The sequence below is a fragment of the Bubalus bubalis genome, chromosome 18 (genome assembly GCF_019923935.1).
Source record: "Bubalus bubalis isolate 160015118507 breed Murrah chromosome 18, NDDB_SH_1, whole genome shotgun sequence".
NCBI lineage: Eukaryota > Metazoa > Chordata > Mammalia > Artiodactyla > Bovidae > Bubalus > Bubalus bubalis.
In genome coordinates, this window is record NC_059174.1 from 33100267 (window position 1) to 33115987 (window position 15721).

The window sequence follows — 15721 nt, forward strand, 5'->3', positions numbered from 1 at the left end:
AGAGCTTGGTATACAGTAGATTCGCAGGAATGTATTTGTTTACCATCTAAAGGCGGTGTTGCAGTGCTATAATATCCTAGTTTTCTAGAAGGAGTACCAAGAAGTTCCTTTTGTCTTACAGGAGCATCTAATTCCTTCAGCTCAGCAGCACAGAGAGAGAATTTTTATTATACACCCGACGGTGGCTCCAGACAAGTGGTGGAGGTCTACAAAAAAGAGTATACAAAAGGCACACAAAGCGTGTGCATACACAATCACCACATCCTAACCTCTGGCCAGGAAAGATACGGCTGGTCTATGCTGGATCTGCCCAGGACTCCAGAATTCCACATGGTTAAGGAACTAAAGTTGGCCTGAAGGATTAAACACATTTCCCGTTATTTATGTATCCCAGTAAAAAGGGGACTTTCTGGCATCTCTGCCCAGGGCCACCTCTCTAAATGTCGCTGTCCATGAGGACAGAGGAATACTGAGGGTCACTGGCTGGGAGGTTTGCATCAGAAGGACTCCCTCAGATCACAGAAGTCAAGGTCTTAGTCTGGAGTCAGTGGAGACAGGGACCACCTGAACTCACGTCCCAGAAAAGCACTGAGAGCAGGCAAAGGGACACCGGAACTGAATAATGGGGGGCAGCTCAAAGAAGAGCCAGCAGGGCCCAGACAGAGGGCGGAAATAGGGCACGGAGCCTGGGAGTGCCTGGCAGGCGGCGGACCAGGACACTAGGTTCCCAACATTCCCCACATCTCAAGGAACTGAGGCCAGGAAGCAGGGTTGAGAGGAAGATACCCGGAGCAGGAGTAAGGGGAAGACATGAGGCTAGAAAACAGCTAAGGGCCACAGGCATGACAGTCAGGACCAGGAGCTCGACCCAGGGCTTAATGAGGACTCATGGGACTCCTGGAATAGCTGCCAACCCAAAATAAGTTTCATCTGCAAGGAAGGCCTTAGGTCTTGGCCCAATATCCAGGAAAAGCCCAAGGGCAGGCAAAAACTATTCTTCGAAGTCAAGATAATAGAGGCCACTACTACATATGGAATAGATAACTAATACGAACCTACTGTATAGCACAGGGAACTCTACTCAATACTGTGCAATGACCTCTATGGGGAAAGAATAAAAAGAAAAAAAACAACAATGGATATATGTATATGTATAACTGATTCATTCTGCTGTGCAACAGAAACTAACACGACATTGTATATTAACTACACTCTAACAAAAATTAACTTAAAAAAAATAGTAACATCAATGGGTGCAGTGGCTCAGACAGTTAAGAATCTGCCTGCAATGTGGGAAACCCAGGTTTGATTCCTGAGTCAGGAAGATCCACTGGAGAAGGGAATGGCAACCCACTCCTAGATTCTTGCCTGGAGAATCCCATGAACAGAGGAGTCTAGTGGACTGCAGTCCATAGGGTCACAAAGAGTCGGACACTTTCACTTCCAAAAATGATCATACTAAGTGAAGTCAGACACAGAAAGACAAGTATCATATGATATCACTCATGTGAAATCTAATTTTTAAAAATTATACAAATGAATTTATTTACAAAATAGAAACAGACTTACAGATATCAAAAACAAACTTAAGGTTATCAAAAGGGAAATGTGTAGGGGGAGGGATAAATCACTTTGCTATACACCTGAAACTAATACAACATTTTAAATCAACCACGATCCAAGAAAATTTAAAAAAAAAGAGAGATCACACACATACAAAAAAGTTGATTGTTATAAGGTATAATTATTGTGGAAGAATTCTGATGAAAAAATCTGCTATATGCCAGGTTCACTATATGCCTGCTATGGTTAAATGCATTAAATGAATTGTCTTCTTTTTATAAGAACCCTAGGAGATGAATACTATCATTTATCCTCATTTTAATGATAAGGCAACAGAGTGATGTGGGTAAAGTAACTTTGCCCAAGGTTGCCCCGTTATAAAGTGGTAAAGCCAGTATTTGAATTCAGGTGGTGATTCCAGAGCCCAAGGGTTAAGCCTTTGTGTCTACTGTATGCAGAGTTAGGGGAGTGATGATCAGGAAAGAGGTTTTCAGTAGAGGTTAGTGAATGATCAGGAAAGAGGTTTTCAGTAGAGGCAGGGAAGATCCATAAACACTGATCACAGTGTTCTCCTTGATGCTGAGAACTTAGGTACCACAAAGCCAGGGGCATCATATGTTAATAGAGTTGACCATATGTAAGGCAGACTTGTTACCCTCTCTCTCTGACTCCAACTCCTAAAGGGCTGTTGGAAGACAGGGAAAAACAGAAGACCAGAACATTGATCGCCTTCCTGAGCCTTTCTGGGGCACAGCCAAGTCTGGCCCCATCTAATCTTCTAACTGAATTCATCTTCAAATTGCCAAAGCCCCACCCATGCAGGAATGTGGGGCAGGGGAAGATAAGCACGTCATCCTCACTTTTTAATTTCTTTTTTCATCGTCTTATCACAAGTTCTTTGGTAATTTTCCGATTTCAAAGGAAATATTTGGAAGGATATCTGAGAACTGGATGCGTTCATGTTTTACACCAAATGCTTTCAACATGAGAATCCACCCAATGGTATCTAATAAAAATATCCTCCCTGAGCTGGTACCAGGAGGTTTCATTAAAATAGCAGTCGATAAGCAGAGCTGATTTGGCAGCAAGGAAGGAAAAATCATAGGCGTATCAGGCCTTTGGAATTCAACAGTGCGGCTGAACCTAGGCCCTTTTCTGTGGCCTAAAGACCAGTCTCAGTCTTGCCTCATCAGACACCGAGGAATGTATTAGACCAAACAGTGCTGAACTGTCAGTTTGAGAGTAATATTAGAGGTCTTTTCTCTCTCCATCATGTGGAAGCCATCATTGCCATGAGAGAAATAGAAGAAGGAAGGAATTATTCCCAGCTGGGAGAAGCAAGGAATGCTTCCTGGAGGAAGTGGCATCTAAAGCTGGACTTTGATTATGGATGAGACCTGGGCATCAAGGATAGGAGAGGGCTTGCTCTGAGGGGTAATGAGCACAAAAGGATGTGAGATCAGGGTTGTGGGTGAACAAGGGACATACATGACACAATTAAAGTTCAGGTTTCCCAGAGTTAAAGGGCTGTGGGGAGCGTGAGAACAAACATGGTCAATCCATCATCACTGGCTTCTGCTATTTGGATATATATTTACTCATTAACCCAAAGGGTATGCTGAGGTCCCTTTCAGCTCTGATCATTCATAATTCTAACTCCATCAGTTTCACATACCAGCAACCTTGAAGATTCTGTAAGGATGAGGGGGTACTGAGAAGCATGAGCTGAAACTCTGGCTGGCAAAAGTGGAAGTGTTAGTTGCTCAGTCATGTCTAACTCTTTATGACCCCATGGATTAGCCCTCCAGGCTCCTCTGTCCACAGAATTCTCCAGGCAAGAATATTGAAGTGGGTAGCCATTCCCTTCTCCAGGGGATCTTCCCAAACCCAGGGATCGAAACCAGGTGCCCTGCACTGCAGGCAGTACCTTTACTGTCTGAGCCACCAGGGAAGCCCAAAGCCTCCTCAAATCCCTCTAGAGTAATTCCAGCCTTTTGCACATGGTGTTTCCCCTGCCTGACATCCTCTCTGCTTCCTCTCCCCAATGTGGCTGGAGAGAAAGAGACTCAGCTCCCATATCTCCTCTTCTGTGACTATTTGCTGTCCTCTTTGTGGCCATCCAGCAGCTCTGCACTCCAGGTTTCCTCTTCCGCTTTCCCATGACACTCTGTCCACCCCTTCAGCCCTGGCCACATTGTGCAGAGTCTACATGTGTCAGTAACAACACCAATGGTAACAGAGGATACAGTCTCCAGAGCTCCCAGGACCAGCTGGATTTTCCCTGCAACACTCCATCACTTCCGTCAGAGAGCCCTGGACTGCATGACCAAAAAGACCTTTTCCTCTAGTGAAGAGCGTGGAGCCAGGCTGCCTGGGTTTGCAGCCTGGTTCTGCCATGTATCCAGCTGGGTGACCTTGGTTGGGTACATTACCAGCCTCTCTGTGCCTCCGTTTTTCTCGTCTGGAATATGGGACAATAATCCCACCTATCTCATAAGTTCTATTAAAACTGCCGTAAGCCACCTGAGAAAATGGAGGTCCCTGAGGCTAAGACGGAGGTTCAGTGAGTCAATGATGTGGGACACACTTAGTGCTTGGCATACAGGCGGTGTTCCATACAGGCATTACTTTTAGGTGCGAACTCAGGAGTTTCCTATGTCTTGGCAACTGTGTTGGATAAATGAGGAGATTTTCCCAAGGTTCCTCCCAGCTCCAGCATCTTCTAGTCTCAGCTGTCACTCAGTGGCCTGAGGGCAGGGCAGGACGCTTGGGCAGGGCAGGGGGTGGGCTCACCTCAGGGCAGCCCCAGCGCAGCAGCACAGCCTTCAAGTCTGTCTCAGGCACCCAGCACACAGATGTTTCAGGTTAAAGCCTGTGACTAAGAGAGCTATGGAAAAACCACCCTTCAAAACAACTTACTTTTAAACTTCTAGTACATGAATTAGATCTTAAAAAAAAAAAAAGCAAAGAAGAAAGAAAAGAAAAAGCAAAGTAACTGATCTGTTTTGTGCCAGAGCTGTTTGGTCTCTCCAAACACTTAGTCCAGCCGCTCTCATTGTCTGGGATCAAAGCGTCTTCCCCACAGGCTGGCTTTGTTCTACTCTGAGCAGAACAGGCTGAAAGGAGAGCTCCTCCAGGCTTCCTGCCTCCCTCCCCCTGAACTTTGAGGGAACAAAGAGATTTACAAGGCAAGGATCCCAACTACAATGTGCTAATGATCAGAATCACACGCATGCAGGTCTGGACGAGTGTTCCCAAGTCACAAGGCTTCCGGGAGGGGGAAGTGCTGTTGGGAGGAACCAGGAGCAGGTGGGCAGGGACCCAGGGCACCTGGGTCTGCCTCTTGGAAGACAGAGCACTCCCGCTCTAGGAGCATCTCATCCAGGAAGGATGCCCGACCCCCACGGATACTCAGGGGCCTCTCCGGCTCCAGGGATCAGGAGGCCCCACCCGCAGACCAGGTCCCCTCTTGTGCAGCCCTGGGAAGTTATTGTTTAGTCTCAGTCTGTGCCGGCAGTGGCAAAGGGTTTGCTGAGAAGGACAGAACACGGGCTCCGGAAGGAGTCCTGTTTAGCATTAATCAGAACCACCTCCAGGGCTTGTTGAAATATAGATTGCTAGGCCCCAGGCTCAGAGTTTCAGATTCAGTAGATCTGGGTAGAGCTTGGGAATTTGCATTTTGACAAGGTCCCAGATGCTGCTGGTTTTGGGACCATCCTTGAGGGCCGCTGCTCTGTACAACTTACTCTCAGGTTGAGACACAGCAAACCACACAAGGCCAGTTATGGTCTCTTATCTCAGCCTCTGGATGCTTCTCCCCAAGGATCCAGAGACCCTATAAGCAATGAGGCTGAGTGAGTGCTCACTGCCCACCTGGGTGACTGTTCTCCTGGGTCAGGGTGGAAATCCCGCATGAGGGTTCACTGGATAATGTGAAAAGCAGAGGGCAGCACTACGGCCAGCCAGAGCAGGAGACACTGCTAAGTAGACTCTCTGGCTCCTGCAAACCCACATAACAGCTGGGTGGCCATGGCCAAGTCCCCGAAACTTCACGAGGCTCTGCCTACTTCTTGGAGAATGAGGAATGACAGATGACTCCTCCCTGAGTTGTTAGAGATTCTGGAACCCCTATACCACTCACATCAGGCTCTGTGATAACGTGAGTTTAAAAGACAACCTAATCTAAGTGACCTGCACTTCAGTTCAGTTACTCAGTCATGTCTGACTCGTTGCAATCCCATAGACAGCAGAACGTCAGGCTTCCCTGTCCACTACCAATTCCCGGAGTTTGCTCAAACTCATGCCCATCGAGTCAGCGATGCCATCCAACCATCTTATCCTCTGTCGTCCCCTTCTCCTCCTGCCCTCAATCTCTCCCAGCATCAGGGTCTTTTCTAATGAGTCAGTTCTTCATTATCAGGTGGCCAAAGTATTGGAGTTTCAGCTTCAGCATCAGTCCTTCCAATGCATATTCAGGACGGATTTCCTTTAGGATTGACTGGTTTGATCTCCTTGAAGTCCAAGGGACTCCCAAGAGTCTTCTCCAACACCACAGTTCAAAAAGCCTCTCTAACCTAAACTCTCTCTGTCCTTTCTGTGAGCTCAGCTTTTGCCTGCAATCCCTACAGCTGATTGCTGATTCATGGTGATATACTGCAGAAAGCAACACAATATTGTAAAGCAATTATCCCCCAATTAAAAATAAATAAATTTTAAAAAAGAAACCAAAACAAGATCTCTGTGTGGTCGTAAAATAATAAAATCAATGACCAGATACCTCTGATGTCACAGCGCTGAGTTGTCTGTGAGGGGCAAGACTGGGCTGGAGTCCCCATGAGCCAGGCACACACAGAAGACCGTGGTCCCACTGCCCAGAGAATCCAAGGAGAGCCCGAGTCTCAAGGCTGAAACCAGGGAGACCAATAGTGCACCAGCCTCATGAGTGATACAAACAGTAGTGCAAAGGCAGGGCCCACTCAGAACACTTTTTCAAATGTCAGTAAAATAAATGGTATTTCCAACTGTATTTCCAAGAAAGCACATGCTCAGGTCACGGTGTCTCCAGCCTAGGCAGTTCTTCCTTTGGTAATCCACCCAGGTGCTGCTTCAGGTTACACATACCATGACTCAAATAATACTAAGAGCAACCCCTTCCATGGGGCAAGAACACTGGGGATATGGGGAGGATGGGTGGGATGTTGGACTTGCTGTCCTAAAGGGAAGAGGCAAACCCAGGGTTCCAGACCATGGCCCGTTTGGGATGGAGATTCCATGTCAGGCGATTCCAGCACAGTTTCAAATGGGCTAAGTCTCCCACCTTTCTTGCCGGGCTTGCCTCCAACTGTTGAACCTGAACTCTAAAATATGTCACGGCAATGCTCCCATGTTAATGATCCAACGTCAAGTCATCTCATTCATATGCAAATGCTCTGACACAGACGCTATCTGAAATGAATTCAGATGGAATATGCCAACATCTTTTTTTTTTTAATCTTTCCAGAGAGTTATGATGTTGCTACATAAGTTAATGAGAGGAATGGAAGAGCAAACGCTGCTCCTGAAACCTGTCAGCGGTATAACTATTTAGATGGGTATTAAAGCCAGACACTGTCATATAATTTGAGGGTATGGTTGAAGACATCTTAAGAATATTTTGTTTCTGACAATTGAATCATAATTTTAATAGACATCTCCAAAAAGAGAAGCGGTGGTAGCAGCTATGTAACGTTTATTTAGGAGCTGGTGAAGATCTTTGATTCAAAGTGCTGGCTGAAATGACAGTACCTGGTTCTTAGAATGTCAGTCCTGCCAAAGGGCTTGTATTTTATTATAATAGGAAGTGAAAAAAAAAAATATATATATATATATTTCAACTCAATGCCCAGCACTATGCAAAGTGCTACACATTCACTTTCTGTTTAATCCTCACTGCAGCTTTGTGAGAGAGCAACTTTTAGTACCCTTGTTTTATGGATGGGTAAACAGAAGCACAGAGAGGGCAAGTAACTAGCCCAAGGTCACACAGCTAATGAGGGGAGGAATCAAGATTTCCACCTTGTAGTCTGGTTTGAGTTTTACTTACTGGCCTATTCTCCCTGTGGGCAATGAATTCTACTGCTTTAATCTTAAAGGTGGGAAGAAGCTGGTCAGCCCAGGGAAGCACTGACCTGGTCATACTTCTAGTAGACACCACTTTGGAATAAAAGCATGTTTCTTTAACCCCCAGCTAAGATGAGCCTTTCATCAAATCTTACAAAGGGATGGTATGATTTGTGAAAGGAGTAGAATATTTAGAGAAGCTAAAAACCGGATTAGAATCTTGGTTTTGGCATTTGTTAGATCTGCTGCCTCAGGCAAATGTCTAAACTTTCTCAGCCATGGTTTGATCATGTGAACAATTGGGAGATTCCTGCTCCATCTTCCTGGGTTGCCACCGGAGAGACCTGAGGTCCAAAATTAACGTTTGTGTGAAAAGTCACACTTTTGTCATCGCCCTGGAGCCCAATGCAATGGCTGCCCTGAGCTCAGAAAGCAGATGAGGCAGGTGGTGTTTAGAACAAAGGCTCCACGACCACCTTAAAGAGTGATGTTACTGGATTGTAAAGGGAACAACAACACAAGTGCCCATCCCCACTGGAATGGATGTGTCAACCGACAGGCTGTTATAGAGCAAGCAGGATAAACAACTGACAACCATACACGACAGCCCTGATGGTTCTTGCAAATATACGGTCAAGTGAAAGAAGTCAGATGGAAGAGTACATGCATGTGATTCCATTTATATAGAGTACACAGGAGGCCCATGGAGGTCACCCTGCAGGTTGGTCACCAGAAGGGACAATGAGGAAGGGGGCTTCTAACGAGTTGCCAATGATTTGTTTGTTATTCTGGATGCTAATGACACAAGCCTGTTAATTCTACAAGGCTGTGAGAGGCTATATACTGACAGTATATGTACTTTTCTATATATTTCAATAAAATTTTAAAGGATTTCAGGGGCTTAATTCTCCTCTCATGGGACTTCTCTGGTGGTTCAGTGGCTAAGACTCCACGCTCCCAATGCAGGGGGCCCAGGGTTCGATCCGTAATCAGGGAACTAGATTCTGCATGCCACAAATGAGAGTTTACATGATGCATTAAAGACTGAAGATCTTGCATGCCACAACGAAGACCTGGCACAGTGAAATAAATGAATAAAAATCAATATTAAAAAATTCTCCTCTCCTGAAAACAGTCTTTGACCTCACAGAGCCAAAAGAGGCATGAGACATGAAGAGGGAGCCCACCCAGTCCAGCCCATGAAGAAGGACCAGGGGTGCATCCATACCCCTTCTAAAAGAGTTTTGATGGCAGACACATGAGAAGGCTGTCTTGGGTGGTGAGAGTGCAGGTGGGCAGAGCCTGGGGGAGAAGGAAAGAACTAAAAGACAGACTGGGGGCCTAAGACCACCACCTCAATAGCATCTGTTCATGCGAGTCTTCTCGTCTTGCATGCAACCACTACTCACCAACTGCTGCAAAGCATCATCTAAGCATCATTGTGTTTGGTCTCACAAGAGTCTTCTAAGATAGCTTTTATTGTTCCTCTTTACAAATGGTGGAATCCAGACTGCGGGCAAATAAGTCACTGCTCTAAATGCAGCCAGTAAGCAGCCCATCTGGAATCTGAACCAGTCTATCCGATTGCAAGAACTGCCCTTTGACCAAGGCCCTGCTCCTCCTCTCCATGGGAAGGTAATTCTTCCTCTTTCCTGTTCGTGGGCCGGAACTGGACAGTTATGATGGCATGTGGGTGAAAGTGAACCAGAGATCTTTAACCTCAGCCTGGTAGGTTTTTAATTATTAAACCTCTTGTTAGATCCTTATGCGGTAGAGAACTTAAGGCACTGATTCAAAGGACAGGAGCCACCTGAATCACGCTCTGGAAGTGGTTTCGCAGTGAATTAACAAGTGGAAGAATGGACAGGGCACTTGGCGAGGGCTGTGGAGCTGACTTACTGCATCACATCCTCATGATAAAGGTGGGAGCAGACTTTTGTCCCCACGTGCATACACATGAGAAAATGAGGCCAAGAGCGTTGGTTGGAATGACTGGCTAAAGAATGCTCAGTGAGGGAGTGGCACTGCCAGAAACAGCCAGGCCTATTAATACACACTTGGGACACTTCTGCCTGGGTGTCAACACCCCGGCACACTGTTTAGACAGCAAAACCTCAAAACCATGTTAAAGAGAAGCCGCTCTTTACTTAATGAAGCCGAATTATCCTTTAAAAATAGGGCTGCTATTTATTGTATTTCTGGAGCACAGAGCAGATGAGTGGAATATTTTAATACTATGTTCTGAGAAAGATGTGAGTTCAAACCAGTGATGCAGTTGACAAAACATGAGGATACACCTTCTTCGGCAATGCAGACAAATTCCCCCTCTGCTTGTTCCTTTGAGATCTCTCAATAGTATCCAATCCCTGTTTGAACCTGAGGGTGGACTCAAAGGAGTCTGCTTCTTGACTCAGAGTCTGCATATCATGGCTAAAAGGAGATCCCAATGGCCCAACTCCAGGCAAATCTCAGTCACCCTCAGCCTCTCACTCAATGCTAACACTAAGCAGAGGTTTTTTCAGTAGTCATGTACGAATGTGAGAGTTGGACCATAAAGAAGGCTAAGCATCAAAGAATTGATGCTTTCAAATTCTGGTGCTGGAGAAGACTCTTGAGAGTCCCTTGAACAGCAAGGAGATCAAATCAGTCAGTCCTAAAGGAAATCAACGCTGAATATTCACTGAAGGACTGATGCTGTAGCTGAAGCTCCAATATTTGGCCACCTGATGTGAAGAGCTGACTCATTGGAAAAGACCCTGATGCTAGAAAAGATTGAAGGCAGGAGGAGAAAGGGGTGACAGAGGATGAAATTGTTGGATGGCATCACCGACTCAATGCACATGAGTTTGAGCAAGCTCCAGGAGATGGTGAAGGACAAGGAAGCCTGGCATGCTTCAGTCCATGGAGTTGCAAAGAGTCAGACAAGACAGCAACTGAACAACAATGAGAGAATGTGAAGGGTCTTTGATGGACACTCCTGCTCTGAAGTTCTACTTGATACCCCATGGCCAGCACTTCATTAGAGGCCATAGTGAGAAAGAAGAAAAGCAAGAGTATGTCCACACACCTAAAGCAGAAATAACAAGGAGATGTACATAAGGCAAAAGAATCTTGTAGGATCCAGTAGAGACCATCTGAAATGCCCCTTCTTCCCACAGAACCAACCCCAAGCATGAAACAATTTCTCCTATCTCCAGAAGGTGCTGAACCAGGAATCTAAATACCACATAGAAAACAACTTCGTTGTTGTTAAGTTGCTAAGTCACGTTCAGCTCTTTGAGACCCCATGGACTGCAGCACACCAGGCTTCCCTGTCCACCATCTCTCAGAGTTTGCTTGAACTCGTGTCCATTGAGTCAGTGATGCCATCCAACCATCTCCTCCTCTGTCCCCCCTCTCCTCCTGCCCTCAATCTCTCCCAGCATCAGGGTCTTTTCCAATGAGTCAGCTCTTCACATCAGGTGGCCAAAGTATTGGAGCTTTAGCATCAGTCCTTCCAATGAATTTTCAGGGTTGATTTCCTTTGGGATTGACTGGTTTGATTTCCTTGCTGTCCAAGGGACTCTCAAGAGTCTTCTCTAACACTGTTCTTCGGTGCTCTTGTACTATTTTCCATTCTCAGTACACATTGATTAATATGTCCCATTGTTTTAGAAAAGGCAGAGGAACCAGAGATCAAATTGCCAACATCTGCTGGATCATAGAAAAAGCAAGAGAGTTCCAGAAAAACATCTATTTCTGCTTTATTGACTATGCCAAAGCCTTTGACTGTGTGGATCACAATAAACTGTGGGAAATTCTGAAAGAGATGGGAATACCAGACCACCTGATCTGCCTCTTGAGAAATTTGTATGCAGGTCAGGAAGCAACAGTTAGAACTGGACATGGAACAACAGACTGGTTCCAAATAGGAAAAGGAGTTCGTCAAGGCTGTGTATTGTCACCCTCTTTATTTAACTTATATGCAGAGTACATTATGAGAAACACTGGACTGGAAGAAACACAAGCTGGAATCAAGACTGCTAGGAGAAATATCAATAACCTCAGATATGCAGATGACACCACCCTTATGGCAGAAAGTGAAGAGGAACTAAAAAGCCTCTTGATGAAAGTGAAAGTGGAGAGTGAAAAAGTTGGCTTAAAGCTCAACATTCAGAAAACGAAGATCATGGCATCCAGTCCCACCACTTCATGGGAAATAGATGGGGAAACAGTGGAAACAGTGTCAGACTTTATTTTTCTGGGCTCCAAAATCACTATGGATGGTGACTGTAGCCATGAAATTATAAGACGCTTACTCCTTGGAAGGAAAGTTATGACCAACCTAGATAGCATATTCAAAAGCAGAGACATTACTTTGCCAACAAAGGTCCGTCTAGTCAAGGCTATGGTTTTTCCTGTGGTCATGTATGGATGTGAGAGTTGGACTGTGAAGAAGGCTGAGCGCCGAAGAATTGATGCTTTTGAACTGTGGTGTTGGAGAAGACTCTTGAGAGTCCCTTGGACTGCCAGGAGATCCAACCAGTCCATTCTGAAGGAGATTGGCCCTGGGACTTCTTTGGAAGGAATGATGCTAAAGCTGAAACTCCAGTACTTTGGCCACCTCATGTGAAGAGTTGACTCATTGGAAAAGACTCTGATGCTGGGAGGAATTGGGGGCAGAAGGAGAAGGGGACGACAGAAGATGAGGTGGCTGGATAGCATCACTGACTCGATGGACGTGAGTCTGGATGAACTCCGGGAGTTGGTGATGGACAGGGAGGCCTGGCGTGCTGCGATTCATGGGGTCGCAAAGAGTCGGACACGACTGAGCGACTGATCTGATCTGATCTGAAAAAAAAAATGTTATCACCGACTTTGAATTTACACTATGAGCCTGAATCCTGCCTCCATCACGGCTGGAGACGGCCCCCACTGCCAGAGCTGATACTCTTCAGATGCTAACAACTCTCTCTCCTGACCCTGAGACTTTCTCTCTTTCTCTGAGGTCCGCTGGCTTTCCCAAAGCTGCCCCGTCAGTGTCCGTTATCAGCCCCCACATTCGGACACAAGCTGGCATCACTGAAAATACCAGCCTCCCTTCTCCAAAGAGTCCAGCCCCTGCTTCTCTCCCAGCCAACAGAAACTGCAAGGCTCAGGACTCCCCTCCTTTGTTAATGAGGATCAAATCTCACTCTCTGCTAACCCAAAGAAAGGAAAAGGCAGCCAGTCATTCCAAGAGGCTGTAAAAGAGCTTCCTCTAATCCTCCCAAAGCACTCGAGAGACGGCTTTCAGCCAAGTCAGGGTCATTTCATGTATTCTGCTCTGGAAAAGATATTCAAAATGATTAAGTTCATTAGAAAAGAAAGGAAAAAAAAAAAAAAAAAACGGTCTAAAGGAACGACCTCTGCCCAGCAGCTGCGTTCAAGCAAGTACCTTCTCTAAGGATCTGATGTGTGTGGGAAAGCTCAACAAAGGTATGTGGGAAGGCAGGAACCACCCACACCAGGGAGCGGGTCTTTCTGCCCAGCAAAGCCGCCACAGTGCCACACAGATCAGAAGCAAACAGCACTCTAGTCCTGGTGCTGAAGAGGAACCAGAGAGGATCACACAGTCTCTGTCCTCAAACATCTTCCAGTCTGGACAGAGAGATGACAGATACAGAGAAAACATAAGACCTGACCAGACCTGACAGTGGACACAGAAAAAAAGAGCCCCGGAGGGAGGCTGTCTGTGTTAGACCTCAGATGAGTTGAATTTGGAAGGGCAGGGAGGATGTTCCAGGTAGAAAAGAGTATTTTGAGCCAACGTAGGAAGCTCATGGCAACCCACTCCAGTATCCTTGCCTGGAAAATCCCATGGACAGAGGAGCCTGGTGGGCTGCAGTCCATGGGGTCACACAACTGAGTGACTAACATTCAGGAAGTTCACAGAAAGGGAAACGCAGGTTTGGCCCCATGGGAGAGTGAGGAAGAGTCCTTAGGAGTGAGATTGAGTCCTTAGGAGCTTAGACACGAGCCAGTGAGCTGTGAGGTTATTCGGAACGTCAGCGTGTGTGTATTTTTAACGTCAAAGAGGATGAGCAAGATCGTGTCTTAACTGGCTCGGGAGTCTCAAAGCTCAGAATCTTCACGTCTCTAACTTGCTTCTCCCTCCCACTATCTTTCTTCACTGAATCACCCCCAAGGAGTTTTCAGCTGGGGACAGTGCCCAGCAACAGAGGATTTGGAAATGCATGTAAAGCACTCACGCTGTGAGACACAGTGGCCTTCACGGGCGGAGGGTAGACACACAAAACACTCTCCATTGTTCAATGAAGAGTCGCCTCCACTAACTGGCAAGAGACGCCCCGTGGGTTGTGTCAACTGTGCTGGTGGTGACAATGATGACAATAATAAAACAAAAATAAAATCACGGATCGACTGTTTGACTGAAAGCTGAACTCAGGTGTGTATGAGACAAAAGCTGTCTCTGGACGCCCTGATGACAGCCTCTGTGGATCGTGATGGAATACACATCACCTGTCACTTGTGGCGACAGGGACAATATCCACACTCAACTAATCTCCTCTTCTTCCGGCAACTTTCAACTGGAGCATTATTATCTTAATGGATGAAACATCAATGTCAAGGGCCTCTCTAAAAATTGGAAATAGAAGCAAAGGGGGCATCATCTTGTTCTTTCCCAATAATTCTGAAACCAAATAGAGCTGCAAGGACCCCGTATTCCAAAGAAGGCAACATGGTTTGCTGCTGAAGTGCAATGAAGAATGAACATGCCCCCTACAAGTAGGAGAAATAGGGTGGGAGAGAGAGTTTCAAATATTTGAAATGTTTCAAAATATTAATAAAAATGCACAGGACACCCATAGCAAAAATTTAAAACATGACATTGGTACACTGACCACTGTTCCTCTCACAACCTGAAATGGGCTCTGAGTCAATGTTTGCTGAACTTAGTAGGGGAAGAGTAAATTTCTCATTACTTAAAGGGGAAGATGAAATTTCTAATGTGTGTGCCATGTACCAACATGGTGGACGGAGCATTCTGGAAAAGTTTCAAGGAAGCAGCAAAGATTATTATGAGGGTTATGCAGCCCTGAATGGCCCAAGCAGATTGTAGTAGGACTCATTTTATGAAGGGTTTCCCTGGTGGCTCAGACAGTAAAGAATCTGCTTGCCAATGCAGGAGATGCAGGTTCTATCCTTGGGTCCGGAAAATCCCCTGGAGGAGGGCATGGAAACTCATTCCAGTACTCTTGCCTGGAGAATCCCATAGACAGACGAGCCTGGCAGGCTACAGTCCATGGGGTCCCAAAGAGTCAGACATGACTGAGTGATTACCACTTTCACTTCACTTTCAACAGTCTACCAGTGTTTCCACTGCCACGGACAGAACTACTATTCACTCAACACTCAGTGCCTTACAGGGCTTATCTGATGATCCTCATAGCTGCTCTGGAGGGAAGGATGACTGACAGAGTAGATGCCCAGAAACTGACTTCCCAAGAGACTCACCTCCAGACCTGTGCACAAGCAAGATGCCCTTAGTTAGGCCAGACCTTGGAGCCCTATAGCAGCCACCCAACACTGCCATCGTTTCACTCCAATCAAAAAATGGGCTTTTCTCTTTCTGACTTACTTTACTCTGCATGACAGACACTCATGTCTCTACAAATGACCCAATTCCGTTCCCTTTTATGGCTGACTAATATTCCATTGTATGCGGGTACCACTTCTTCTTTATCCATTCATAGGTTGATGGACATTTGGGTTGCTTCCATGTCCTGCTATTGTAAGTGGTGCCGCAGCACATAAATGTTGAATCTAGAAAAATGGAATAGATGAAGCTATTTGCAGGGCAAAAATAGAGATGAAGACATAGAAAATGAACATGTGGACATGGGGAGGTAAGCGGAGGGCAAGATGAATTGGCAGATTAGGACCGACATATATACAATGTCGTGTGTAAAAGAAACAGCTAATGGGGCCCTGCCGTATGGCACAGGGAGCTCAGCTCAGTGCTCTGTGATGTCCTAGGTGGGTGGGATGGGGAGAGCGAGGGAGATCCAAGAGAGAG

General features: G+C 46.0%; 1 protein-coding gene across 3 annotated transcripts in view; it reads right to left on the bottom strand.

Moving 5' to 3' along the window:
• LOC112580248 overlaps window positions 1–15721 on the bottom strand; it is a 454297-nt gene that overhangs the window by 125057 nt on the left and 313519 nt on the right. For 2 of the 3 annotated variants that reach the window (XM_044931974.2, XM_044931975.2), the window contains exon 5: window positions 259–353. The exons of the other annotated variant lie outside the window; for it this stretch is intronic. In XM_044931974.2, the coding sequence (XP_044787909.2) occupies window positions 259–353 (95 nt within the window). The remainder of the gene's footprint in view (window positions 1–258; window positions 354–15721) is intronic. 3 annotated transcript variants of the gene reach the window in all.